We start from the raw sequence: 26,863 nt of genomic DNA on the forward strand, positions 1-26,863 counted from the left end.
GGCCCACAATTCTAGATGAACAGTTGTTAACAGGTAGATTTTTAAATTAAAATAATGAACATAGGTACATTTGAACATTTTATTTTGGTTGTTCTAATGTGATACATGTACCTTTGTGAACTTTTCATTTCTGAGAACGCATGCTGTTACAGTGTGATTACCTGTAAATACACATTAATGCAATAAATGTTCAAAATTATGTCCGTCAACCTCAATGCGTTTGGCAATACGTGTAACGACATTCCCCTCAACAGCGAGTAGTTCGCCTTCCGTACTGTTCGCACATGCATTGACAATGCGTTGACGCATTTTGTCAGGCGTTGTCAGTGGATCACGATAGCAAATATCCTTCAACTTACCCCACAGAAAGAAATCCTGGGATGTCATATCCTGTGAACATGCGGGCCACGGTATGGTGCTTAGATGACCAATCCACCTGTCATGAAATATGCTATTCAATACCGTGTACGAGCTATGTGCCGGACATCGAGCATGTTGGAAGTACATCGCCATTCTGTCTTGAAGTGAAGCATCTTGTAGTAACATTGGTAGAGCATTATGTAGGAAATCAGCATACATTGCACCATTTAGATTGCCATCAATAAAATGGGAGCCAATTATCCTTCCTCCCATAATGCCACGCCATACATTAACTCGCCAAGGCCGCTGATGTTCCACTTGTTGCAGCCATCGTTGATTTTCCATTGCCAAATAGTGCATATTACGCCGGTTTACGTTACCGCTGTTGGTGAATGACGTTTCGTCGCTAAATAGAACGCATGCAAAAAATTTGTCTCCCGTAATTTCTCTTGTGCCCAGTGGCAGAACTGTACACGACGTTCAGTCGTCACCATGCAATTCCTGGTGCGTAGAAATATGGTACGGGTGCAGTCGATGTTGATGTAGCATTCTCAACACCGACATTTTTGAGATTCCAGATTCTTGCGCAATTTGTCTACTACTGATGGGCGGATTAGGCGCGACAGCAGCTAAAACACCTACTTGGGCATCATCATTACTTGCCGGTCGTGGTTGATGTTTCACATGTAGCTGAACACTTCCCGTTTCCTTAAATAACATAAATATCCGGCGAACGGTCCGGACACTTGGATGATGTCGTCCAGGATACCGAGCAGCAAACATAGCGCATGCCCGGGGGACATTTTCATCACAATAGCCATACATCAACACGATGTCAACCTTTCCTGTAATTGGTAAACGGTCTATTTTAACACGGGTAACATATCACGAAGCAAATACTGTCCACACTGGTGGAATGGTACGTGATATCACATACTTACACATTTGTGACTATTCCAGTGCCATCTATCACAAAGCGAAAAAAGTGGTCCTACTGAAACATTCATGTTTCTTTACATACTACACAAATATGTAATAAAAAAATGGGGGTTCCTATTTAAAAAAAAAAAACGCAGTTGATATCAGTTTGACCTATGGCAACACCATCTAGCGGGCCAACCATAGCGCCATCTGGTTTCGTTCTTTGTAGTTTTTTCGTTTGATACTTATTTCGTGAGATATTTGGCCCAGTCACTATCAATGGATTACCCTGTATACTATTCATGAAGAAATCGGTTAAATATTTACTGTGTTTTAGAAAGCACAGACATTAAGCTACTGGCCCACCTTTTGTTGCTGTTCCTTTGATATATGTTTGTTTAATTTGTTTATGTATTTAATATTGTGTGTTAGTGTGTTTATGGTCCAGCCATAGGAATATTTATTTAATTTAAAGTGTTTAAATGTAAATCCAGTAATTTGTATGTGCTTAAATATGTTTGTGAATGTACGTTCATTTGGAGACATGGAGGGAGCACTCTAGCCAATCACAGCGCTCGTTAATGGTAAGACTGTATGGAAGTGGGGGAGGGGGATTGCTTCGAGAGAGGACATGAGGGTAGTTGGGGAGTGCTGGAGAGGACAGCACTGGACATGGAAAGTGTTGGACGCAACGGAAGCACTGTCTGCGGAAAGACTTGGACCATGGAGCAGTTTGTGCGTGGTCGCGGCAGATATATATAATTCGGAGTGCCGACTTGTGCACTTGTGAGATTTCGCTGGCTTCTACAGTGAAGACGTGTGTGCATTTAGAAGTGAATATCTCACGAGCTATGTTGTTCATAACTAATTACGTGCAGTAGGAATCTATTGTTTCCCTGTTACTCATTTATATTTTATATAATTGCTGGGACCATCGACACCAATAAGTATTTTGCAGAAATATTCTGCATTCTCAAAAGTGCTTCTTCTATCGTACTCATCATTTAAAGTTGTTAAGATAGTACCTACAGATTTTATTTAATTGCAATCTTCCATTTATAAATTTACATGTTACTTTCATAATTCGCAATTGCCAAGTGATAGAAACCTTCGACCATTAGATTCATGTGTGTATTCTTATAGTATACAGTAGACTCAGCGGTATTTGCCTGTAATGTGGCAGGAACATATCCCAGCCCCTAGACAACGAAACCAGCCAAAACTTTTAATATTGCAACTTTGAGTCAGAGGGTGCGTAGTTATTTGAAAGCCCACAACTTCAAGGGCCCGCACGTACCCCCTGGTACAGGCCAGGCCTAGGGAGGGGTGATTACCTGAGCTGTTACCTTCCTTCTCTGCCAATTGGTCCCTTCATCTGTTGTTCGGGAGGTGTGACCTAAGGTGAGGACAGTCACCTAAGGTGGGGGCTCCGCTTTGGAGGGCCCCTGGCTGCTGGAAGGAGCGCGCCATCGGAGATGCTGGCAATTGTGGGGGACTTTTTCCCAATGACTGACTTCCCTTCTTTTCCTCAGTGTGTTTCCCATAAACGAAAGTGGAATGAGGCTCCTGCCTCTGTCTCTTCCTGTTGCGACTCGATATATAGTAGTCTCACGTTTAAACGAAACCAGACTTTTGGTACTGTTAACCCCTTTGTTATACAGAAAGGCGTGGATGGCATCGCTGGCCCTGTGAAGTCATACTCTCATCTCCGCAATGGTACTCTACATGAATATCCGATAAAAGTGGAGGCTCACAGGACACTTAACTTGTCCCGCGGTGTTATCTACACCCGGCTGTTGGATGGTTTGATGGAGGACAAAATAACTAATTATCTATCGGATCAGCTTTACTGCTGTTCAAAGAGTTATGGAGAAGGAAGCTGCCGATTTGCTGCACACTCGCACATTGTTCTGACTTTCGATCAGTTAACGCTTTCTACCAAGATAAAGGCAGGCTATGAAGTCATCCCTGTGCGTCCTTACATTCCCAATCCGTTGCGGTGTTATAAATGCCACCAGTTCGATCATACCAGCACGTCGTGTAAAAACGCAGCCAAATGTGTCACTTGTAGCAGGGATGCACATGAGGGCGCCTGTCCACCTCCTGGTGTTCCTAAATTTTATGGCCCTGTTACAATGGAGTATCCATGGCCTTCGGTCTGACAGGGCGGACCTGCAGCTGCTCCTGCGATCGCAATGTCTGCTTATAGTCTGTCTCAAAGATACCAAGATACGTCCTCAAGACCATTTTGCTCTTTCCCATTTTACTTCGCTACGAATGGACCTTCCCCTTGCGGCAGGAATTCCTGCTCATGGTGGGTCATCCTATTCCTTTGCACACCCATCTGCAATCAGTTGCTGCCCGTGTTTTCCTTCTCGAATTTACCGTTTCCCTCTGCACCATTTATATACCTTCATCTTCTGCTGTCACTAGGGTGGACCTGATGCAGCTTGTTCCTCAGCTTCCTCCACCCTTTCTGCTCCTTGGTGACACCAGTGCCCGTCACCCTCTTTGGGGCTCACCTGTCGCCTGCCCAAGAGGTTCTCTTTTGGTGGATCTTCTTAATCATCTTAATCTTGTGTGCCTTAACACCGGTGAAGCCATGTATCTCTCTGATTCCACGCACACTTATTCCCACTTAGACCTCTCGATCTGCTCTGCCCAGCTCGCTCGATGTCTCAAGTGGTGTGCTCTTTCCGATACTTTCTCGAGTGACCACTTCCCTTGTGTGACTTGCCTGTACAGTCGTACCCTGCCACAGCAGCCCGATAATTGGAAATTCTCTCTTGCTGACTCGAGGCTATATTTATCCTTGGCAGTCTTTGACAAATGGTCGTTTCCCAGCTGTGATGATGAGGTCGAGCACCTCTTGGACATTATTCTCTCGGCCTTGCTGGACTGTGGAGTGCGGCAATGCGATTCATGTCCGACAACGTGTGCTTCGTGTCTTTCACCGCCACCCTACGTTAACAAAATGCATCCGCTACAAGCAACTAGATACGCAGTGCCGCCTCAATATTAAGGAAAGCAAGAAAGCATGCTGGGTTTCCTTCACCAGCTCTTTCAACGGATTTACTCGTCCTCTCTCGTTTGGGTGGCCTGTGCTGGCTTTCCAGGACTAATGCCCACTCCCCGATTCCTGGTCTGACTGTGGCGGAAAAAGTCAGTCGACCGTGTTGATATTCCAAATGCTTTGGGCCGGTACTTTGCGGAGGTTTCAAGCTCTACCCACTACCATCCTGCCTTCCATCCTTTGGAAACAGGCGGAGGCAGCTCGTGCAATATCTTTCGTCTCTGTGAATTGAGAATGCTACAATACTCCTTTTACTATGAGGGAGCTCGAGTGTGCTCTCTCCTCATCCAGGTCTTCTGCTCCTGGGCCCAATACAATCCACGTCCTCATGCTGCAGCATCTTCCTCCTGCGGGAAAACGCTTTCTCCTCGATACCTACAACTGTATTTGGACCCACGTATTTCCCACACTTTGGCGTGAAGCTATTATTGTTCCCCTACTTAAGCCTGGTAAAGATAAATCTCTTCCTTCCAGCTATCGTCCAATTTCCCTTACCAGCAGCATTCTTAAGGTGATGGAATGCGTGATCAATGGTAGATTAGTGTGGTGGCTGGAGTCACACCATTTTCTCACTAATGTTCAGTGTGGGTTCCGAAAGCGTCACTCAGCGGTTGATCATCTTGTCACCCTGTTGACGTTCATTATGAATAATTTTCTGCAGAAGCGACAAACAGTGGCTATTTTCTTTGATTTGGAGAGAGCCTATGATACCTGTTGGTGGACAGGCATTCTACGTACTATGCACACGTGGGGCCTTCGCGTTCATCTTCCCACTTTCATGCGGGAATTTTTAACAGACAGTTTTCCGGGTACATGTGGGTTCCTCCTTATCCCACACCTTTTCACAGGAGAATGGGGTGCCTCAGGGGTCTGTATGTCATCCTCTTCGCCATAGCCGTCAACCCCATTATGGACTGCCTTCCAGCTGGCATTTCCGGCTCTCTTTTTGTTGACTACTTCGCTATTTATTGCAGCTCTCAGCAGACGTGCCTCTTGCAATGCTGTCTTCAGCATTGTCTGGACCATCTCTGTTCATGGAGTGTCACAAATGGTTTCCCTTTTTCTGCTGCCAAATCAGTTTGCGTCAGCTTCTGGCAGTACAAGGCGTTTCTTCCACCATCCTTGCGACTAGGCCAAAATGCTCTCCTGTTCGTGGATCCAATGAAGTTCTTATGGCTTATGTTCGGTAGGAAACTCAGTTGGTCTCCCCAAATGTCCTACCCGGCTGCACACTGCACCCGGTCTCTCAGTGAACTTCGTGTATTGAATGGTACCCCTTGGGGAGCTGACCAGACTGTCCTCCTCCGCCTGTATCAATTTCTTGTCCACTCCAAGTTGGATTATGGATGCATTGTCTACTCCTCTGCACGGCTATCTATGTTAAGACATCTAAATACAATACACCATTTGGGGATCTGTCTCGCCACTGGTGCCTTCCGTACTAGCACTGTTGAGTCTCTACACAGAAGCTGGTGAACTACCACTGTCATACCAGCGTGACGTCCTACTCAGTAGGTACGCATGTCGGCTTTCTTCCATGCCAGGGCACCCAACCTTTGACCCTTTTTTTTTATGACATTCTTGACCTCCAGTACGAGATGTACATTTCCTCCCTGGGGCCTCCCGGTGTCCGCTTTGGTCACCTGCTTTGCCACTTCCTAAATGGAGGAGAGCACTTACCACCTTGGCTTCAGACACAGGTTTGTGTTCATTTTGACCTTGGCTCATTCCCGAAGGATTCGACTCCCGAGCTGACCTACCGTTGCAAATTTCTCGAACTTCGCTCACAACTTGCCGATAGCATATTTTTGTACACTGATGGTTCCAAATCCGCCCATGGTGTTGGCTGTGCTTTTGTCGTCGGGGCTGATAAGTTTCAATACCGGCTTCTCAACCAGTGCACAATGTTTACAGCAGAGCTTTCTGCCCTCTATCAGGCTGTTCACTACGTCCGGAGGCACCAGCTCACTCGCTGTGTGATCTGCTCTGACTCCCTCGGTGCCCTTCAGAGTCTAGATGATCCCGATCCAGTCCACCCCATGATACGACGGATCCAGGACTGCCTCCATTTGTTCCTGAATGGGGGAGCCCAAGTGATGTTCATGTGGGTTCCTGGCCATGTTGGTGTGCCTGGGAATGACGCTGCTGATGCTGCAGCCAAGGCCGCAGTCCGTCTCGGTCGGCCTGCCTCTTACTCTGTTCCCTTGCAAGATATTTGTACTTTTCTCTATCAGCGTATCACGTCACTTTGGCATGACCATAGGTGCTCCCTTCATGGGAACAAACTCAGAAGTCAAACCTCTTCCCAACAGCCTGGTCGACTTGGACTTTTTCCCGACCATCTTGGCGTGAGGAAGTAATGTTAGCTCGCTTGCAAATAAGGCACTGTCGCTTTAGTTGCCGCCACACGAGTGGCAACCCTGCACCCAGCTGTCCTTTCTGTAGTCAGCCATTAACGTTCACATTCCCTGATCATCTGCTCCTATTTCAGCCACTTACGTCTGTGTCGGGCTGCCGCTCGCTTTGCCGGACATTTTGGTGGATGATGTGCGAGCTGTGGCTCGTCTTTTAAGTTTTTTAAGAAGCGGTAATACGGCAAGAGATTTGATTTCTACCTGGTGACTCCGGTGTCTTGTCGATGTCTTTTAGATACTCTTCTGTAACGTCTTGATGTTTTAGATTTGTTTTTTCTTCCTTTTTGTATTGGATCTTGCCATGGTTTTTTACACTCGCGGTCCCAGCATTCTATGGTTCTGTACTGGGTGCTTATGACCTTGGATGTTTTGCACCCTAAAACCCCAAACAAAAGAATATGAAATAGCATGTAGGAATATTTTCCTAATGACAAATTAACATGAGGAAATTTAACATTTAGTTTGCATCACTAACCTGTCACTGCCACAGTTTTCTGCTTGAAATATGTTTACATACGTTGTATGTAACCTGATGCGGATATTAAGGGCAGATTGTAAATCAGTTGAGAGTGTGGCAGCTAAAAATCAAACTTCATATCAGAGTGAATTTTTTTAGTAAACTTTGCACTACCATTAATGAACTCATTGATGGCTGGGTGCTGAAACCCTGGTCTGTCCCGTCTTCTGATGTTCAGGATGAATATTATGTTTGAAAGGATAAATAGCTGTGCACAGTATTTGTTAACAGCTGTGCCGTTGGTCACTATTGGGTGCTGTACAAATTAACTTAGATTAATCATCAATGGCTTTTTGTTTTATTTTCACTTCAAATTCCTTATAATTTTAAACTTTAAATTTTATTACATATTCGTTTAATGTTGTATGTGTTGGAATATCTTGGAAGGTATTGTTTTAGTGATGTTTAAAGTCTCCTACCACTTTACAGCATTAGAAATATTTGCACCTTACTCTGATAAACTCCATTTCTTGCAACTTCCAGGTTTGAGGTATGGTGAAATAACATCACACCACTTAGTTCAACAGCTGCAAAATCCAGCCATGCAACATCGTCACAGAGAGGTCCTCTTGAGCATATTAAAGATGCAAATGCAGCAAGGTGAGAAGCTGTTTTCTGTAATAAATATTTGTGGATCCAGTATTAATTTTTCACACACACACACACACACACACACACACACACTTTGTGCCTCTATTATTTTCATGTTTATATCTGTCCTAGCAAAGAATATTTTACAAAATTGTGTATGTTTGAGATGCTGCAGGTTCAGTTTTTGTACAAGCTATAATAATGTTTTAATGACTTAGCTAGTAAGTAGATGCTCGTAGTCAAAAAACTCAGTATTCATGTTTCATGTTTAAAGTTTCATGTTTCACCTGATAAAGTGTACACCTTGCCTGTTCAACCCATGTAAGGCTGTTGTTAACTTCATTCCAAACACTGATTTGATGCTGTTCTCCTTGCTAGTACACACTGCTAAAGTCTCTTCATTGCTGCATAGCAGCAGTTTATATTATTTTGAACCTTCTTGCTGTAGCAAAGGATTGGTATCTCTACAATTTTTGTCCCCCACATTTCACTCCATCACCAAATGAGCTGTTACTAGATGCCTTAGGCTCACCGTTTTCCTCTTTTTATTAGGTTGTCATAATTTCCCCCCACCCCCCCCCCCCCCCCACCCCCACCCCCCAGTTCCGTACTTCGTTACTCAATCTAAATTCCAGAAACTTCTAGTCTCCTGTCTGAATGGTTTGTTGTCTACACTTAAGTATTAGGCTGTTAAGTTCAAATGTTATTAGGTCTGAGGCTCAATTTACACAGAAAAGATGTAGCACAGATGCCTGACTGGCAAGTCAGTGAAGTGGTGTGAACGGGACATGCTGAATTCACACTGAACTGATGCTGTCGAAGGGATGTGGGATGGTTGTACTGCGAATAGACCAGAATGTCTTGTCGTTAGATGGAGATAGTGATGCACTGCACCTTTTGTAACTCGTAAATGTTGAGCAGAGAAGAAGATACTGGGTACAGCATTTGAGAGAGAGAAAAAAAGGAAGAAATATGGCATATTGGACGTAATGAAAAACAACTGAAGTTACATCCTCAACATTTCCAGTCTTTTTACAGAACATCTCAAAAAGTGTTTCTATATTGTGTTAGACATAGTGAAGGACAGCATTCAGAGGAAAGCAACAGAAGTGGAATGTTTGTCATAATTCCCATTTTTCATAAGATTTTCATTTGCACGTCCTACCTACTGATTTTGCACGAGATATTAGAATATTAGGACATTTTTCCAAAATCTCGTCAGTAAATATTTCACTGCTGTAGATCAAAACGTCTCATGATAGGACATAGTTTCATACCCTGTGATAAAGATTTTACCCTTACAGAGAGTAACAAAATATCCTTTCATGCAGAAAACTGGATTTTTCATTGCCAGTGTCAAGGACAATAGAGTCTCTGTCTGCAAGATGGAACCAGAGGATTTCAGGCATTTTAGCAAACTAGACTGTGAGATGCACTAATACTACACGTTCAGAGTAACAGTATGCCAGGCTACACATTTCAACTGACAACCCTACTGCATAAAGGGGAAGGAAAAGTCAAAACATCCAGCAACTATGGATTTGTCAAAGCTTTGCAAAGAAGTTAAGGGGTACTGGGAAAAGAAATCTGGCACTAGATAACATACGCTTTCTGTATCTTGTGTGATAAAAATCTGCCACTATAAAGTACCGAGAAGAAAGCCTTACTTGACATGTGACAGTATATCCCAGCTGAAAAACATGTTTTCTGTGAGCAAGTGCAAAGTTAATAGTGAATTTGTTCACCTGTCTGGAAAAATCCATTGATTAGGGACAGAAAATGTAGTGATGAGTGTACATGGTTAATGGGATTACAACCGGAATACTGTTAAATTTTTCTGTATCTCCCTGCACTGCTTGTGCAGATTTGTGTTGCAGTAAACATTGTTTTAACATGTCTTGTTGTACTTCCTCAAAATAAGGTTTCTATTTCTGCAATGAGTAACACAGAAAAATGTGCTCAGCAGCACAACATTGTAACTGCACAGATTTGACGTTGTTTATTGAGTAAAATAAAAAAGATAGTGCTGTTTTGTCAAAGATAACATGAGGAACTATGTAACAAATGTGTAAATATGCAAAAGACATTTTATCTCAGATACATTGCCTGCCTCTAAGCCCAAATATGAAAGCATAAAATAGGTAGGCAAAAGACATACAGAACACAGTACACTAGATACCTGTATATCAATGGAGAAATTCAATTTCTCATTCATTGGTCGCCCTAACAGACACCATTTTTTCAACTATATGTGCACAAAAAGAGTTGGTGAATGTTCTGTGAATTAAACTTAGAGTAAACAAGAAAAATTTATGTATCCAGGATATAACCAACTTTGCTGCTGGATCTGCCACTGTGTGCCTCTAGTTTTAAAATGAAAATAACTCATATGCAATACTAATGTAAAATGTGATTGTAACTGACTTCATAAACCACATATGAAAGAGAAACAAGAGCCAAAAATCCACATAATGTGCAGCTATAACATAAAGCATTGCGCGTCATATTTCTTCGAGGCCAAATGTCAAAATATCACTTATTTACTTCGGGCTGGAAAGAGGTACAACTCTCCTTCCACTGTTCAAAACCATTTCAATGTGTTTGTTATATCTAGCACATAGCGGCCTATGTCCTAAAACCCACCATACATAATCTGGTCCTTGATGACATTCTTCATTGCGAACTTTTCAAAATATGCCTGGTGATTCTTATTTCAAAAGTATCAAAGTAACTATGGGGAATAACAAAAATAAAACCAGTTCACTATCAAGTTCTGATGTCAGGGTTATAAAATGCTGCAAAATTTTTTTACCCAGTAATTTCCTCAAAATCTCCAGTGTGTGTATAGCAGAGAACATGCACTTCGCAAAAAGTTTTACAGAGAAGCCATCAACAGAAATGGATGTAGCTTTTTCATCTACATAAAATGAGTTTTTTAGCCACTGCGGATGACTTCAAATTAATGAAAACAGCAGTGCTCCACTTGAACATCTCCGCCACTCATGGCTGCAAACGGACATGACACAATCCACAATGAGACACGTGTCCACCAAAACCACATCACATCCCTGCCATGTTGTTTCTGTGAGATTTGGGCTGAAGGAACGATTTAAAGGTTCCCTTTTATGTTCTTAACCCTCCTACTACCAGAATTTTTTTGTGACATTGAGTACCGCTGGGGTCAATATGACGCCAAGTAATTAACAAGAGATATAATGGCAGACTTTTGTATATTTTAATGAACTGACATAAAAGCATACATTACTGATTGAAACCAGGTAAACTATGTATATAAGCACTTAGATATTGTCTTAAACCTTGATCTTATAGATCCTTACATTTAAAACAAAGCAACTCTTTACATTTAAAACAAAGTATCTCTGAATGTTGTTAAGAAAAGCATCTTCTGCACATTTCTGAATGTTTTCTATCCATTGAACATTCACTTAAGGAGCACTGTCCACATTTTGCCCCTGTATGCACTTTTGCTGAAGGAGGACGACTAGAAAGAGAAGCTTTGCTATGCCAACTTCTGTTTTTCTGTACTAGACTTGTTCCCAGTTTCAAAATAAATTCTCTTTTGTAGTTGGTTTTTGTATTCCAGTCATGTTTTAAGACCGGCCAATTTATGAAAGCATTTAGGGCACTAATATCCAGAATACTATAAAAATAGCTACGGGCCATCTTGTCATACATTTTGTGCTGTAAGTCCTGACTAACTTTCCCGTTCTCTACACCTGATTTAGTTGCATTATAGTCTAGTATTATAATAGGTTTTACTGTTTCACCGTTACCTATTTCTCCTCTGAAATGTATAGTACTCAGCAATGTCACTATCTTACCCTGTTTTGGGCAATACGAGACTATTGTAGCTGATCCCTGGAATCTGAAGAGACCTGAAGGTGCAGTTCTTCCCCTTGCTTAGATAAATTCTGCAGGTAGTTCACGATAACTTTTACTTAGTGTTCCTAGCAGAGTTATTTGTTTTCATTCTAGTTCATTTCCCAACTCAAAGCTTGTAAAGAAATTATCTGTTGTGATATTTCTACCACTCCCAGATAAATGTTCTGTCAGTTCTAACACTACTCTTTCTCTCTGATTTATTTCTCTAGGCTGGCCTTCACCCTTTCCTGTGTAAATCTGCAGGTGTGTGATAAAGTAATTTGTGCTGTCACATGCAGCCCATATCTTAATACCATACTTACCAGCTTTTGAGGGGATGTACTGGCGAAATGGACACCTACCCCTATGAGTTACCAGTTGCTCATCAACTCCAGTATTCTTATGTGGTTCATATGCATCATGTAATGTCCTTATCCACTGCTCAAATAAATCCCTTATAGGAGCAAATTTATCAGGGCTACAATTCTGTTGCTGGTGCTGAGCATCATCAAACCGAATACAGTGCGATATTTCTGTAAAGTGGCTTCTAGCCACTGAACTATTGAAAATAGGTCGGCCATGCTCTTCATTTCATAAATTCACTAAGCGCTCATTGTGACCTTTGTACACTCCCGCAAGAATAAGTGGGCCAAGAAAGCATTCAAATGCTTCTCTTGAGATCTGTCCATTTGTTACCGAAAGTAATGTTACTTTCTGTGTTGGTTGACTTTAAAATAATCTTAAAAATGCTGGCCTTAATAAATAATTCAAATGCTAACTGCACAGGATTTACATTCCTTACAGTATGCCTCGTGTTCACCCCTGATAGCTGAGTGGTCAGTGCGACAGAATGTCAATCCTAAGGGCCCGGGTTTGATTCCCGGCTGCGTCGGAGATTTTATCCACTCAGGGACTGGGTGTTGTGCTGTCCTAATCATCATCATTATTTCATCCCCATCGACACGGAAGTCGCTGAAGTGGCGTCAAATCGAAAGGCTGGCGAATGGTCTACCAGACAGGAGGTGCCAGTCACACAACATTTATATTTTAGTATGCCTCGTGGGCCTGGAGCTATCTTAAATATATTTCGTGCTGGTTGTCTCCCATGTAATCTAACAGGATTTTTCCCCATGTTTCATTTCCATTCTCTACCTGAAAAAATTGGATTACATATTTTACATATGTACTTACATATGATTACTATTAGTACTTTCGTTGAAGTTTTTGCAAACATATGGTAGATTATATATACTTAACATTCTGATTTGAGATGTCAGCAACTTCAGGAAGTGGAGTTTCCAAATCTCCAGCACCATCAGAATCTTAAGTTGATTCACTACTTCCAGAAATAATAGCCTCAATCTCTTCATTGTCATCAGATGGTATATCTCCTAATTCCTCTTTTTCATTCAAAATTTCTTGTATTTCAGCAGTGAGTAGGAAATGTTAGTTTCATTGTTGCAGGTGTTTCGTATACCATCTGTTCAATGTAACATTTGTCACCGTTTCCATAACGTTACATTCAAGAAGCAAAACAAAAATTTAGATTTGGGTCATTGTGACCCCAGTGGTACTCAGTGCATAGCCCATAAATAAATTTTCGTATGTTGTAAATGTAAGACTGAACAATATGTCATTGTGTACAAGCAACTGGGGGTCATATTGACCCCAGTGGTACTAGAAGGGTTAAAGACAAACATGTTTTTAGAAGCAAGCCAAGTAAGGTCGAAAAATAAGGCATACTGAAAGAGGCATGTGAGCCGAGTTGAGAGATACATACTTCTAAAAGCTAACTACTGCAAAGTTTAATGGGTTACAAACTCTTAATCAAAAGGTCTTCGCTCGTGGTGGAGTATTTGAACAGGGAACTATAAATAGTTTACAGTATTATGTTCAACGTAACATTGGTGGTGCAAGAAGAAAAGTGCCAAGAAGGGTGACAGTAACACAAGTTTCGCTGGAGTGATGCCCGTCAGTCTGTCGTACACATCCGTGGGAAAAAGGGGCAAAGTTTCAAAGTAATACGGGCTTGCCTGGCGGTCAAGGGAGCTGGTAGTTCTGAAGAAGACTCATTTCAGTGACGCACTTGGTGAGGAGAGTGCCAAAATACCCAGGGGTGAAACAGTAATATACACACTTGATACTTCTGGCACTCATTGAACTTCACTGTACTGAAGTAATCTACACTGCTCTCAGTAATTCAGGTGCTGATACCGGGGTGACGAACTGTGCGTCTGGCGTCGGACTTCGTACAGCTGCAGTCGAGTGTCCCGAAAAAACACAGCTTGGGAAGGCAATGCAGAAGACACTGTAGCACTTCTCTCATTAACTGGACTGCAGGAAAACGTGGAAACTGGATGCGGATGCAAAATCTTGCTGTTAGTGCAAACTCTGGTGACGTGTGGCAGCTGAAAATGCCAGCCGTGTGGCTTTGTGCAGGACGAGATGCCTAGAGCTCGGCCCGGAGATGCTGCCTAATTGAAGCGGGAGCAGAGATTGTGAGAGCGACAGTTCGGTGCGTATGGCCGCTCGGAAAGTGTGGCATTCGAAGGTGTGCCTGCTGCAAAAGTGACTAGCTAGGGTGCTGCAGGGGAGATGTAGTGGTTCCTCGGCCGACAGGAACTTCGCTGTTTGCCGGTTTTCAGTCAGCGCAGCCCATCTGCTGCTACAAGTGGAGGCGAACAGGACTCGCCATAGGGCCTGAGAGATATAAGTGAAGAATAGAGTATGGAGATCAGTAAGCAAAAGCAAAGTGCACTGTGATTGGCCTAGAAGGTAAAATTTTTTGTATTAAGGTACACCAAATTAAAATCGGCAGGTGGCAGTTTTCAGGGACCTAGGAAGCCTAATAATGGAAGAGCTGAGGAGCCACCAGGATGCCAAAGCTTGAAGCCTAGCTAAGAAAGTGTTAGTAGAAAAAAAAAAAAGTTAGAGAGCTCAGGTAAAGGTTAGCAAAATATTTTTCGGGAATGTGGCTCTCTTTGGAGCTGAAACGTGGGCATTGAAAAGAGACTGGAAGAATTTGTGAATGTGGAGAAGGATGGAAAACATCAGTTCGCATTTAGTTACTAATGAAGTAGTGCAGGAAGAAATAGAGGAAAGAAGACTACTATCTAAAGTTAAAAGATAAAGAAAGAGTAATTGGTGTGGTCGAATGTTGCTGCAGGTTTGTTTGATCGTTAATGCCTTTGAAGGATTAGTGTGTAGAAGAATAATGAAATGAAGGTAAAAGGTGGTGAGTGAAGTGGAAGTGGAGTCTACAGATGTTGGCAGGAGATAAGACATGCCCGTCATGTGAAGACCTGCCGCTGGGAAGAAAGGATTGTAGTAGTTCCACCACCGACACAAAGGACTTTGTGACATTTATATTCAGACTTTACAAGTTAATCTGTGGCATAGTTTTCCCCCACCATTGTCTGTTTTATATCCTCTCACTTCAGCTATCATTAATTGCTTCACTGCCCAAATAGCAACTCACTTGCTACTTTGTGTATTATTTTCTGATGTAATTCTTTCAAAATCCCCTGATTGAATTAGATTACATTCCATTAGCTTGTTAATACTTCCTTTATGCTGTCTTCCCAAGACACTGTCCATTCCATTCAATTGCTTTTTTTCCAAGCCCTATGATTTCTGACAGAATTAAAATGGTATCAGCATACCTTGACTAATTACTTTCCCTGAACTTAAATGCACTATTCAAATTTCTCCTTGCTTTTCCTTTACTGCTTCTTCAATGTGTAGATTGAATAACATTGAGGATAGGTTAAAACCTTGAGTGTCTCTGCTCTCAGCAACTGCTACCTTTTCATGTCCTGTGGCTTTAGACTGTTGCCTGGTTTCTGTACAACTATAAACCTTTTGTTCCCTGTATTTTATCCTTACTACTTCCAGAATTTCAAGTAATCTAGTCTAAATTCTCAAAACCTGTCTCAAAAAATGCTATAAACATAGGCTTGCCTTTCTTAAAATCTAGGGTGAGTATTGCCTGTTGTATTCCTACATTTTTCAGGAATCCAAACTAATCTTCTTAAAGGTCAGCCACTGACAATTCTCATGTTAATATTGTATCTTTAAACAGGTACAGTGGTTTAGTGAGACTAGTAAATAAATGGTCTGGATTTTGATCCTCATTGAATCAAATGTTACTTCTGACAGTTGCCCATTTTTTTCACACACAAAAAGCATTGACAGAATTAAAAATAAAGGTGCTGGATTCAGATATCAGGTTAAGCATTTAGTGCTGCCTCTGTGCCGCCCCCTGCCACCACCACCACCACCACCCCACACACACACACACACACACACACACACACACACACACACCCAGTAAACAAACCTCTGATTCCACAAAAAATCCGACTCCCGTGTATATAACAGCTAAAATCTTCTGATTACTTTACAAATGAGTTCATTAAATATTTATCATGTGAGCAAGAAAAGGTTTATATGTAATTTCAAAGTTTGTTTGGAGTTACTAAGTGCTCTCATTCTCAGATACTAGAGGAACATATTCAGAGTAGTTCTTGCATCGTCAGTATGCTGCCTAAAGAAATATACTCAGTTTCTTACTGTAATATTTGACTTACTGTTCAAACTTTTAATGTAAGAGTCTCTCTTAGTTAACATTTTATGACAGCATTTTAAATTTTTAAGTTCGATCAGTAATTCTATGAAACACTGACAGTGAAATTTTTGTTGCCCCTGGAACCACAGATGTTCAGTCTGCAACATGCATCATGAACTGGGTCGACTATTAAGTACAGTAAAACCCCTTTTTAATGAATCTCTGGGAACCCAAATACTTATCTTCAAACAGGGGTTTCCCAGATAATGATTTTGCTACAGTACACAGATGTGACCAGAAGCATAATTCAAGCAAGTTTAGCTGATAAAAGTGCTATTTAATTACAAAATTAACAATACCATGTGCTGTATATTTAATCACTATAGGTCAGCAAGTGATAATCGAAAAGATCACTGTGTCAAAAAAGCTAAGAATAAGATTCAATGACTGCTGGCCTGTATTTTGATAGGACCAGAGATGGGATCATGTAAGTCAGGGGGCCTGAAGATGGTATAATGTAGCACTGGAACTGGTTGCTCAAATAAAATAACAGGAAATTCAGATAGCTTAAGGTGTTCTAATTAGGCATTTTATACTGAACAGCTACGGTCCCGCAACCATTTCAATAATGATGGACTAGAAGACGTATGTTAAGTTTGTCACGGGCATTGCAGATGCACGGCAGCTTTTGCTGAACTGTAAGCTTTCTGCTTTTGGATTGCTGTAACTTCATGAAAGTAAAACTGGTAACTTCAGCACTTCGATGAACATTTATACTTCTTGTGCTTTGTAAGCTCGGCTACTGCGACATCTAATAAAGTGACATGTCATATGAAAATAAGTTTCTGATTCGTTACACACACATGCCCGTATCACTACTAGGGAAGTAGTTAGTGACTATGGTTTAAATACATGTCAACTGACTGAATAGCTTACCATTTAATGTGTCACAGGACACAAAATACAACCTCTATGGAATGGAAAGAAACCTGAAACTCATTCTGATATGTTAGGAATTGCATAAAAATGGATTTCAGTTTGCAGAATGTTTCATATTTATTCTCTAAAAGAAGACTGTTTTCTAAAGCATGGTTCAATACAAGTGGGAAGGGATAACATTGTTCTTATTGGAGTTTCGCCAGGACCGAAGGAAATATGCATAAAAGTAGGATTTCCTTAAAAGTGGGTTCATTAATTCAGGATTTCACTGAAATATAGATAACGATCTTGGTGAACCAGTGCTCAGGTGAAAAGGGCCTGCCGTGTCAGAGTAAGAGTGTAATTCTCTGTGTAATCAGTGACCAGTTCCAGTTATTGCTTACAATGGCAGTATTGTTGTAGTACAGCTCCAGCTGCATGCGAATAGAACATTTATTCTGAACTTCGAATCAGTTAAAGAATTTACCTCTGTTGTGAAACTATCATTCAGTAATGAAGTGCTAAACATTGTCAGCAACAGCATCAATTTCGTGTCATCCACGTGAACACTCCTTGTTTAGAAAGTTAGGTATTTACCATGTTCAAATTTTAATAAATTATTAACAACTTGTGTACATGTTGTAGCATCCACTTGACCTCCTGAATCGGAAGTTCTACAGTAAGCCACAAATTGTATAACAGAAATAAGTTGTTCCTCTCACTTTCTCCCATTTCAACTGATCTTTACATTTATTTTCAACATGCATTAGCTTTCGATACAGTAAGGCATTTGAAAGTCACCTGATACCATCTCAACATTAAGGTACAAATGAAAGAATTTGGCAAAACTGAATTTATTCCTACTCTAACATTGTAAGGAAGAGAGAGATTGTTACTTATTATAAAGATGAGATGTCAAGTTGCAGACATGTGCAATTAACACTCACTGCATGTAAGCTCCTCAGCCACAGCCATCATCAGAAGAAGAGATACACACACACACACACACACACACACACACACACATTCATTCACACAAGCAAGCACACCTCGTACACACTACAGCCAACTTCGCAGCTCAGGACAGAATGCCATTCTTGTCAGAGTTGGTCATGTGTGCACAAGGCTTTCTTGTGTGAATGAATGTGTTTGTATTTCTTCTTCTTCTTCTTCTTCTTCTTCTTCTGAAAGGCTGTGGCTGTAAGCTTATCTGTAAATGTCTTTTAATTGTGCATGTGTGCAACTTAATGTGTCATCTGTTCCTTGTGTTTTGATGTTCCAAACTGGACTTTCTCTTAATTTCTACTTTGCTATCACATCAGAATAGTGTGTGTTTATTTTGTACATAAAATTGTCAGTTTGCTAGTGGATAAAATGAAACTGACATAAAAAGCCTACAAGCAGTTGTGGGAGGCAACAACCGTAATTTCCTTCCAGTTGTAGTTAAATGAGTAATGCTTCACATAGAAGTGGCGTTTGGTTGCAGACAGGCACATTAATAAGCTTTCAGGCAGTCTTTTTTCCAAAGTAGAAAACACACCCTCACACAACCACTTTTTCAGGGCACTGTGCCCCAGTACCTTAACCATAGGCAGTCTCTCTCTCTCTCTCTCTCTCTCTCTCTCTCTCTCTCTGTGTGTGTGTGTGTGTGTGTGTGTGTGTGTGTGTGTGTGTGTGTGTGTGTGTGTGTTCCCTCCTGCTGTGCCTGTCTGCAACTCAATGCCGCCTTTAGGTGGCGAGTAGCAATTCATTTTTTTCCATATTGTTATTCCATTCTGGATTTACCATTGTTAGAAGATGATGATGATGATGATGATGATGATGATGATGATGATCTAAATTTTATGGTTTCCTATTTCAGAAGTTTTCAGTTCTTCTATTACAGACACAGTTGCCAGATATTTTTACATTTAGTTGGCAGGTTTGTTTTGTTGGAATATTGATGGTATTGGCTACAGGATATTTGGAATTTTAATTTCCTTGCTTTAGCAGGCGGCACTTCAAACTTGTTCTGCTGACAAGTATCCTGTTTGGGCCATGCAGTGTACTGTTGTTGTTGTTTGCTTAAATGATTGCATGCTGTTGTCAGCAAGCACATCACCTCAAGGGGAAAAAAACATAGATTTGTAAATGTATTTCAATTTAACACATCAGCTGCAAAATTTAGGTTCTAAAATGTTTTGTTAAGAGTACGAGCTTCGTGTCTGTGTTTTATGGCAGGGTGTATACGACCCAGGACAACTGGGAGATCCGGGAATTTTTTCATCCGGGAGAAAACCAGGAAAAAACACGGGAATTTTTCATTGTTTTCAATCAAATTTTGTAATTTTGACTGGTAAGAAGCGATACTCTAACAAAGAATATTAGTGTATCCCACTGCTGCAGAATAATACTTCAGCAATAAAACATGAACGAGTGAAAAAACTAAAATAAAACTTAAACTGCAAAGTAAATGCGCCATATACAGCAACAAAACAGTGCTCATACAAGCGTCTGCCAACAGCAAAATTTGTCAAAGGCTTTAGGAAGAATATGCAATGATTCGTAACAACAAATTGCCTCCGATGAGCGTGACGTCACAACTTTTTACATCAGATTCGTTTTAGTAGTTACAAGCAAAATCATGAGCATGCGTCACTGAGTAGTACCTTCTCCCTCTTCTGGCTACAGAAATGTGGCTGTTGGCTGTCTAAGCAGCCGCAGGTTCGAATGTCTTGTTTCTGTTATGACCTACTGTAAGATCTTTTAATGTTTTATACGTACGAACATGGGGCTCCCTACGACTTCGTAGCTACACAAGTGCGGTGACGCCTGTCATCTGGCGCATTCTGGCAACTGCAGAAATGAACCTATTTCTAACAGGTCACGGGAAAATATTCCGAGTGGTGGTTTGAAAAGTGTTACTATCAAAGAAAGTTTCCTTTTACACAAGTTGAACTACGTACGAGAATGTACGATGAATTTCTTAAATCAGAGACCGTTTGACTCTCATTTAAAAATAAACTCTTTGATGACGAGCCATTTAGATGAATTTCTAGCCCAGAAGAACAGAGATTTACGTTGTTATTAAAAATTTTAATGGCAAATTTGTGTGATATATCTTAAATTTTAATACGTCCATAAAAGACCAACATTATATGTGAAAGCTTAGCTTCTCTTCCAGCGTATTAATCTTATAGACCAATATTATAAGTGAAAGCTTTACTTTTCTTGTAGCAACACTATGTATATTAATTTAAACCATTAACATTCTCTTTTTGTGTGTTCGCACTACTTAACAGTGATGTTGCTATTGGCGGACTTCATCATGTCTCATAAGCACTGAATACCTGGTATCATCGGCTAGTGAAAATCGCGTGACATGAGCTATGACTGGCTTACAAAAGTGCATCGCAATCTCGATTTCAATACTTCAGAAAGTAACATGCAGTGTTTGGTGGAATTAGACTTCATACTTTCGTAATACGAAAATATGCAGCGTATGTGTTACTCCACATCAAAGATCTTTCCAAAACATTCCCCCCTCCCCTGTGGTTTGTTTTCTAAAGCGCTGGGAAATTCTACGCCCATGTATAAAACATAACCATTCAAAGGATGGATAAGTTATACAGTTCATAGAGAAAATGTACTGTCAGTTAACAGGGAAAAAGTATGTTTTCACATGGGAGAAAAAGTATTTTTAACCAGGAAATCCGGGAATTTTATTTTCTTTGTCCACGTATACACCCTGTGTAGGTAATGTTACAACTTACAATGAAATTACTTGAATTTTGTAGGTATAGTTCATCGCACTGCATCTCCTCATTTGCATGCTGGTCAAGCTCCTGAGTTGCTTCATCAGATGATGCTTCAACAGCAGCAGCAACAGCATCAGCAGCAGCAAATTAGAATACCTTCACCTTTAAACAATGGTAAATAACAGTTGAGTTTGGTTTAAATGTTTTGAAGTAATAGATTAGAGGTACCTTACTTGAATAAAACGTAATGTGTGTAATCTCTGCATGTTCTCACTAACTAAATTAAATTTATTCCGTTCTGTACATGCAGCATACTGTCAGGGATCTTCACTAATATCCCCCAGTATGACAGTAAAAACAAATACACTCACTGTTCAACCTCCAGGTAAGAAGCTGTGAAGTTTTTAGTTAAGTGTTCTAAAGTAGGTGTGTACTATCTTAGAGATTAAACTGTGCTGTTATTAATGGTAAAATAGTTCCCTTTCTGTATATTTTACACACTCCTCTTCATATCATAAAAATGTGGGTCTTTCGTAGTTAAATCTGAGTTGCAGTGCATGTGAGCAGTGTGAAATAGCAAATAGTTTTGCATTTAAAGTTTGTATATATTTAAGTGGAAATGCATTATGGGACTACAGTAGTTGAATTCACAGCAAGAAAAGGCATTTAGTGTGCACGCCATTAAACTTCATATTTCATGAAAGATTGACTTCACTTCTCATGTTGACAGAATTTTGCGATGCCCAAGAACTTGAAGTTACATTTAATGTAATGTGGTAATAGGCATATGAGGTCTGTTCAAAAAATTCCGGAACTCTGTCTGAAATATTTTTCTGCGCTTATCTTTTACTTATTGTGCATAGTCTCCTTAGAAATACTCTCCTCCACAATTAATACATTGCTCCCAGTGCCATTTCCACTTTTGGAAGCTGTCTTGACATGCCTATTGCTAGATCGTGCAAAGCACCATGTACGAATTTTCTTACGTCGTTGCAAATCTGTCCTTCCAATGGGGTTTTCAACTTGGGAAATAAAAAAAGTCCACAGGTGCCAGGTCTGGAGACAAGATGATGAGGCAACACAGTGATTTCATTTTCTGTGCAATAGTCGTGCACTGACAGGGATGAATGTGCGGGTGCATTATTGTGATGCAAACCCACCAACTTTTACAGTTTATTCATCAAATTTACAGAAATGGTGACATTTTATGGTTTATGGATGGACAGTGTCGTCTTAAAACTTCGCAGACAAAAATTTGAAACATTAACATTCGATCATCACCCCACTTCCGTTCGATTGATTGTTTTGTTTCCATGGGTCGAAGGCAAGTCTAAGATAGTCGATAACTCATTCTTTGATGTGATTAGTACTCTTCACTATGTGATGTTTGTGTCATCATTGGGATTGACTTCAAAGCCAGGATAATAATTTTTCCATGTGAGTCATACATGTCCGCAGGTTCTGCTCTGCAAATCCTTTGTTTTGCTCCATTCGCTTGTTGTGATTTAACTCGTATTCTTTGACCATATGAGGACTAATTACATTTTTCCACTCTTTCCTTCTTCTTCTTCTTCTTTTTCTTCTTCTTCTTCTTCCTCTTCCTCTTCCTTTTCCTCTTACCATGTGCATGTTCTTCATTCAAACGAATGGTGTCGTGTTCGTTTAATGGTTTAAGGCTGTGTGTGCTTTGACAAGTTCAGTGAAGTGTTTGACTGCCTTGTGTTGTTATTTTATGTGACATTCAATGATACAGGTTTCTTTTGCTGTTTAAGTACACATCAAAACATTCCTCAGACTTTCTCATACTCTATATTCCTGTTGTAGGATTCATGAATAAATTCAACAAGAAACAGTACTTCTAGACATTTAAAGAAACATAATCTGTTGATTTTCTGTGTACACTAAAATCAAAAAAGGGAGGAAAATTTGCCTTTTGCGCTATGTGTGGGGATGATACTAATCTTCCACGTGGTGGAAGAAACGATTTAAGTAATTATGTGCGATAAACATGTAAGTTATTTTACATGAAAGGAAGATCACAATGTACCCTTAAGTGCGGCTGATCATGCTGGTTCTTTAAGATGATGGTTCCACATCAGAAGTTGCAAAGAAACATAGCTATGGTCACACAAAAATGTGCATTGTAAATAAAACTGCAAAAAATGCATCATCTGAAGTTGTTAAGGGCCTATGGTATTTTGTGGGAAAGAGTAGTCAGCACTGTGCTGTCCACACCAGCTTAAGATGGGGGCACAGCAGGGCGAAATACATGTAACCTGATGTTATCACAGCTGAATTCCCATAACATAACAACTGAAAACTGTGTGGCTTTCTGCTCTAATAATGCCTCTCTTATGATAGGGCACAAAAATGGGGTTTCAGCAGTTCTGAAGGAAGTTAACCAGGTATTGCCATCATAGTTTGCACTTGACACCTGATGAATCTACCAGTTGAAAAAGGTGGTGGAAGATTAAAACTTAAAGTGGGTGAGATCCATATTCATTCGATCTGCTTCTCTTTCATATGCTTGACATCTTTCAGAATACTTGGAGTTGAACAAGGTGGATCCAAAGAGTATCTGAAGAGAATTCTTCATTCTGCTACTACATATACTGCTAAAAGAATAGCATATTCTTCCAAATGTGACAAACCCATCCTAAAAGGTAAGAGTTCAGCTACAACATGTGAGGGAATAATGTTTATGTTCAGGTGTCACGAAATTTGAACAAAGCCTTTTGCACTTTCCTTCATGTGACTAGTAGTGTGTTTGACAAATTCGGTGTTACCCTTCGGACTTATTCCCTACAGGTTCACTTTTTATTAGAACTTACACTGGAGTTCCTAAAGCAGTTTTGAACAAAGTTCATCACACCTAAAATTGTCAAAAGCTCCTGACTGTTTCAAGTAGAGTACAGCTTGATTGAAAATCAAAGAAGTGACAATGAGTTAGTTATTGGCATTTGGTTTTTGAACATAGTGAATGATCTCCAAGATACAGATAAATCCCTTTTCTTTTCATCAGTGAGAAACTACTTTTGTGCTGTGTATGACTAAATCATCAAGTTTCCATTCAAGAATGACATGTTGGAGCATGCTCAAATTGCAAGGTTTGACAAAATTGAAGATTTACTGTTTTCTTCCATTAGTTTTTCCTTCGGAAAGTTTCCTCATGGTATGCAAGGAAGAAAATGAAACTACAGATGAGGTGGTAAATGAGTTTCAGAGGCAGTTTACAGCTCTACAGGCAGATGACACTTTATCTGCAAATAAAGATGCTGCAAGTAATTGCAGTTGGATGCAAGTATCAAGAATTCTTGGTGCCAATGGACTTCTTAAATATAATCGAATTTCTTGAGTAATCTTCTACTTCTCACCATACCCCATAGCAGTGCAGAATGTGAACATGTTTCCAGCCTTGCAAAGAAAAATAGAATAGAGTTCAGATCATCCATCATTGGACAATGATTCTTTGGGCTAATTTCTTTTATAAAGATCAAGGCTTCTGGTCCCTTTTATGGCAAAACATTCTCAAGACTGTTTGCAGGAAACTAAGAAGATCACAACTTTGGCTTTGAAGTTGAAGTAGCATGTTTTTCAGTGTGTATTATATTATTTCTTGCCTTTGTTACATGGAACAAGTTTTATTGTGTAAAGCCTTTTTCAGTTGTTGCATATCTGCTTAATTTATCGAGGGAGTCCTATTATGTATGCTCCTAACCAATATTCACCAAGACTGCTGCTGTTCAACATGGATTTCATTTTGATTTTTATGTTCATCTACAGATCAATGAAATCACATTTACGTACGTAATAGGCTGATGAAGTATCATGTTTAAAGCCTGAAGTATTGTATTTTGTAACCCAAGTATTGTATTTTTGTCAAGCTGGATGTGTCAAAAGTAGTTGGATTTATTTATTTTTTTATTCCCCCCCCCTCCCCTCCCTGTACACGAGTTGGTGTTTTTTTTTTAACTTGACAGGTATGGTGATGCAAGAGTCATAAATTGTTTGGACACATTTTGGGCTGCTTTCTTCTCACATTTTCACACAGGCATCATAACATGTCCCGATAGTTCCTTCGATCAACAGTTTGTCCCTATGGCACGAATTCGTAATAAATGATCTGACCTGAAGAGCTTTTTTTTTGTCATGGAGAACTTTTCCTGAATCTTTCTGAAGATTGAACCTTGGTCTCAACAGCATAACCATAGACCCATGTCTCATCACCAGCTAGTCTCTTAAGGAGCATCTCGTTCACATTTGCTCGATCCAAAAGCTCTTCACAAATTGTGAGGCGAAGATGTTTCTGGTCAAGACTCCTGAGCCGTGGGACAAACTTGTTGGAAACATGACGCAATCCTAGATGCTGTGTCAGGGTTTCATTACATGACCTAACGGAAATGTTACATTCTTCTGCAATCTCTCGGAGAGAGTCAGTCTTCGATCGGCAAGCACCATTTCATTGTAGCACCTGACCATGAGCGTTTTTGGTAGATGTCGGAGGGTGTCCTGAACGAAGGTCATCTTTTAACTCTTTAACGTCTGTCCGGCCATTTTTAAACCATGTGAACCATTTGTAACACTGACTACAGCTTAGAAGACTTCCTGCATCATTTGCTGTGTCTCTGTAAAGGTTTTCATAAGTTTCATGGAAAATTTAATGCAGGCGCATTGCAAATTTTGAGATGGCAGAGTTGGAGGAGCAAACTATACAACACAACTTTCTGCTCAATACAACACTGAACAATAACCAACAGACGTACAACAATGGAACTTCCAGCAGTTACACATTAAACACAGTCATGTGCAGGGATGCCAATGAGATGCCAGCACAAAAATACAAATCTTTTGGAATTTTTTGAAAGACCTCATATAAAGAACATTTTGGTGTATTGAAATTCCTTTTGTCATAATTTATACAAATAATTCCTTGTTGTAGTGGTGCCACGTGTTCCTTCTCCACGGGAATTGCAGCTTCACACACAGAACATAATGCAATCAGCCTTAATAAAGAAGAAGTTGGAAGAACAGCGTGAAAATTACAGAAAGAGGCAAGAAATGCAACAGTAAGTACAACAGTGCAGCTGTGCTATTAGCTTGAAAAAAATGTAGTGAGATATTGTGCACTTCAGAACTTTAAAAAGGGAAAAATTTGCAAGACGAAACTAAAATTATGGGTAGACTTCCTGGGAATGCTTACCTTCAGGAGGTGAAATTCTTAATATTAATACATAAATACAAAAAAGATTCTATCCCAGCTTAAGAGCATCAAAACTATTTGCAGTTCTAACAATTCAGTATCCTGAAGGTAAGTAATGGCCAACAATTTTCTCATAATTTTAAAAATATAATTTGTAAATTTCTATGAACAGCTTGGTGAAAGCATTATCATAGCAAAGATACACAGAACCAATGCCAATCAAATTTGTAAAACTTCGTATGCTGACTACCTTTGTTGATAATGAAGTTGAAAGAATGTACAATTAGATGAACACAATTATTCAGATAGTTAAGAGATGCAGAAGTCTGATTGGTGACTGGACTTTCATAGTAGGAAAAGGAAGAGAAGGCAGAAAGGACTGAAAGGGAAAACCATTGAGTACAATTTTGCACAGAGCATAATTTAAACTTGGCTAATAATTGGTTTAACAAATAAGGACTGGAGAGGTCTAGGAAAAGTGGTATATTTCTGGAAAGTTGCCCAGAACTGTGTATCAGGGGAGACTTACTGCAGAGGATGAAGAGGAGAGACACAACCGACTTACTCCGTTATGTATGATGGCAATGGTATACAAAGCCAATAATTGTAATTAGTGGCCCTTGGCAATGTAATGTATCATGTTGTAAAGGATTTAACTTTTACAAACTTTTGGAACCAGTGAC

General features: G+C 40.2%; 1 protein-coding gene across 7 annotated transcripts in view; it reads left to right on the forward strand.

Annotated features, from left to right (window-relative positions):
* The window catches only part of LOC124711454 (eukaryotic translation initiation factor 4E transporter), a 289,788-nt gene that overhangs the window by 217,677 nt on the left and 45,248 nt on the right, over positions 1-26,863 (forward strand). For all 7 annotated transcript variants that reach the window (XM_047241541.1, XM_047241542.1, XM_047241547.1 and 4 more), the window contains 3 exons: positions 7,769-7,885; positions 21,020-21,154; positions 25,920-26,046. In XM_047241541.1, the coding sequence (XP_047097497.1) occupies positions 7,769-7,885; positions 21,020-21,154; positions 25,920-26,046 (379 nt within the window). The remainder of the gene's footprint in view (positions 1-7,768; positions 7,886-21,019; positions 21,155-25,919; positions 26,047-26,863) is intronic.

Source organism: Schistocerca piceifrons, chromosome 8, assembly GCF_021461385.2.
Source record: "Schistocerca piceifrons isolate TAMUIC-IGC-003096 chromosome 8, iqSchPice1.1, whole genome shotgun sequence".
In the NCBI taxonomy this organism is placed as follows: domain Eukaryota; kingdom Metazoa; phylum Arthropoda; class Insecta; order Orthoptera; family Acrididae; genus Schistocerca; species Schistocerca piceifrons.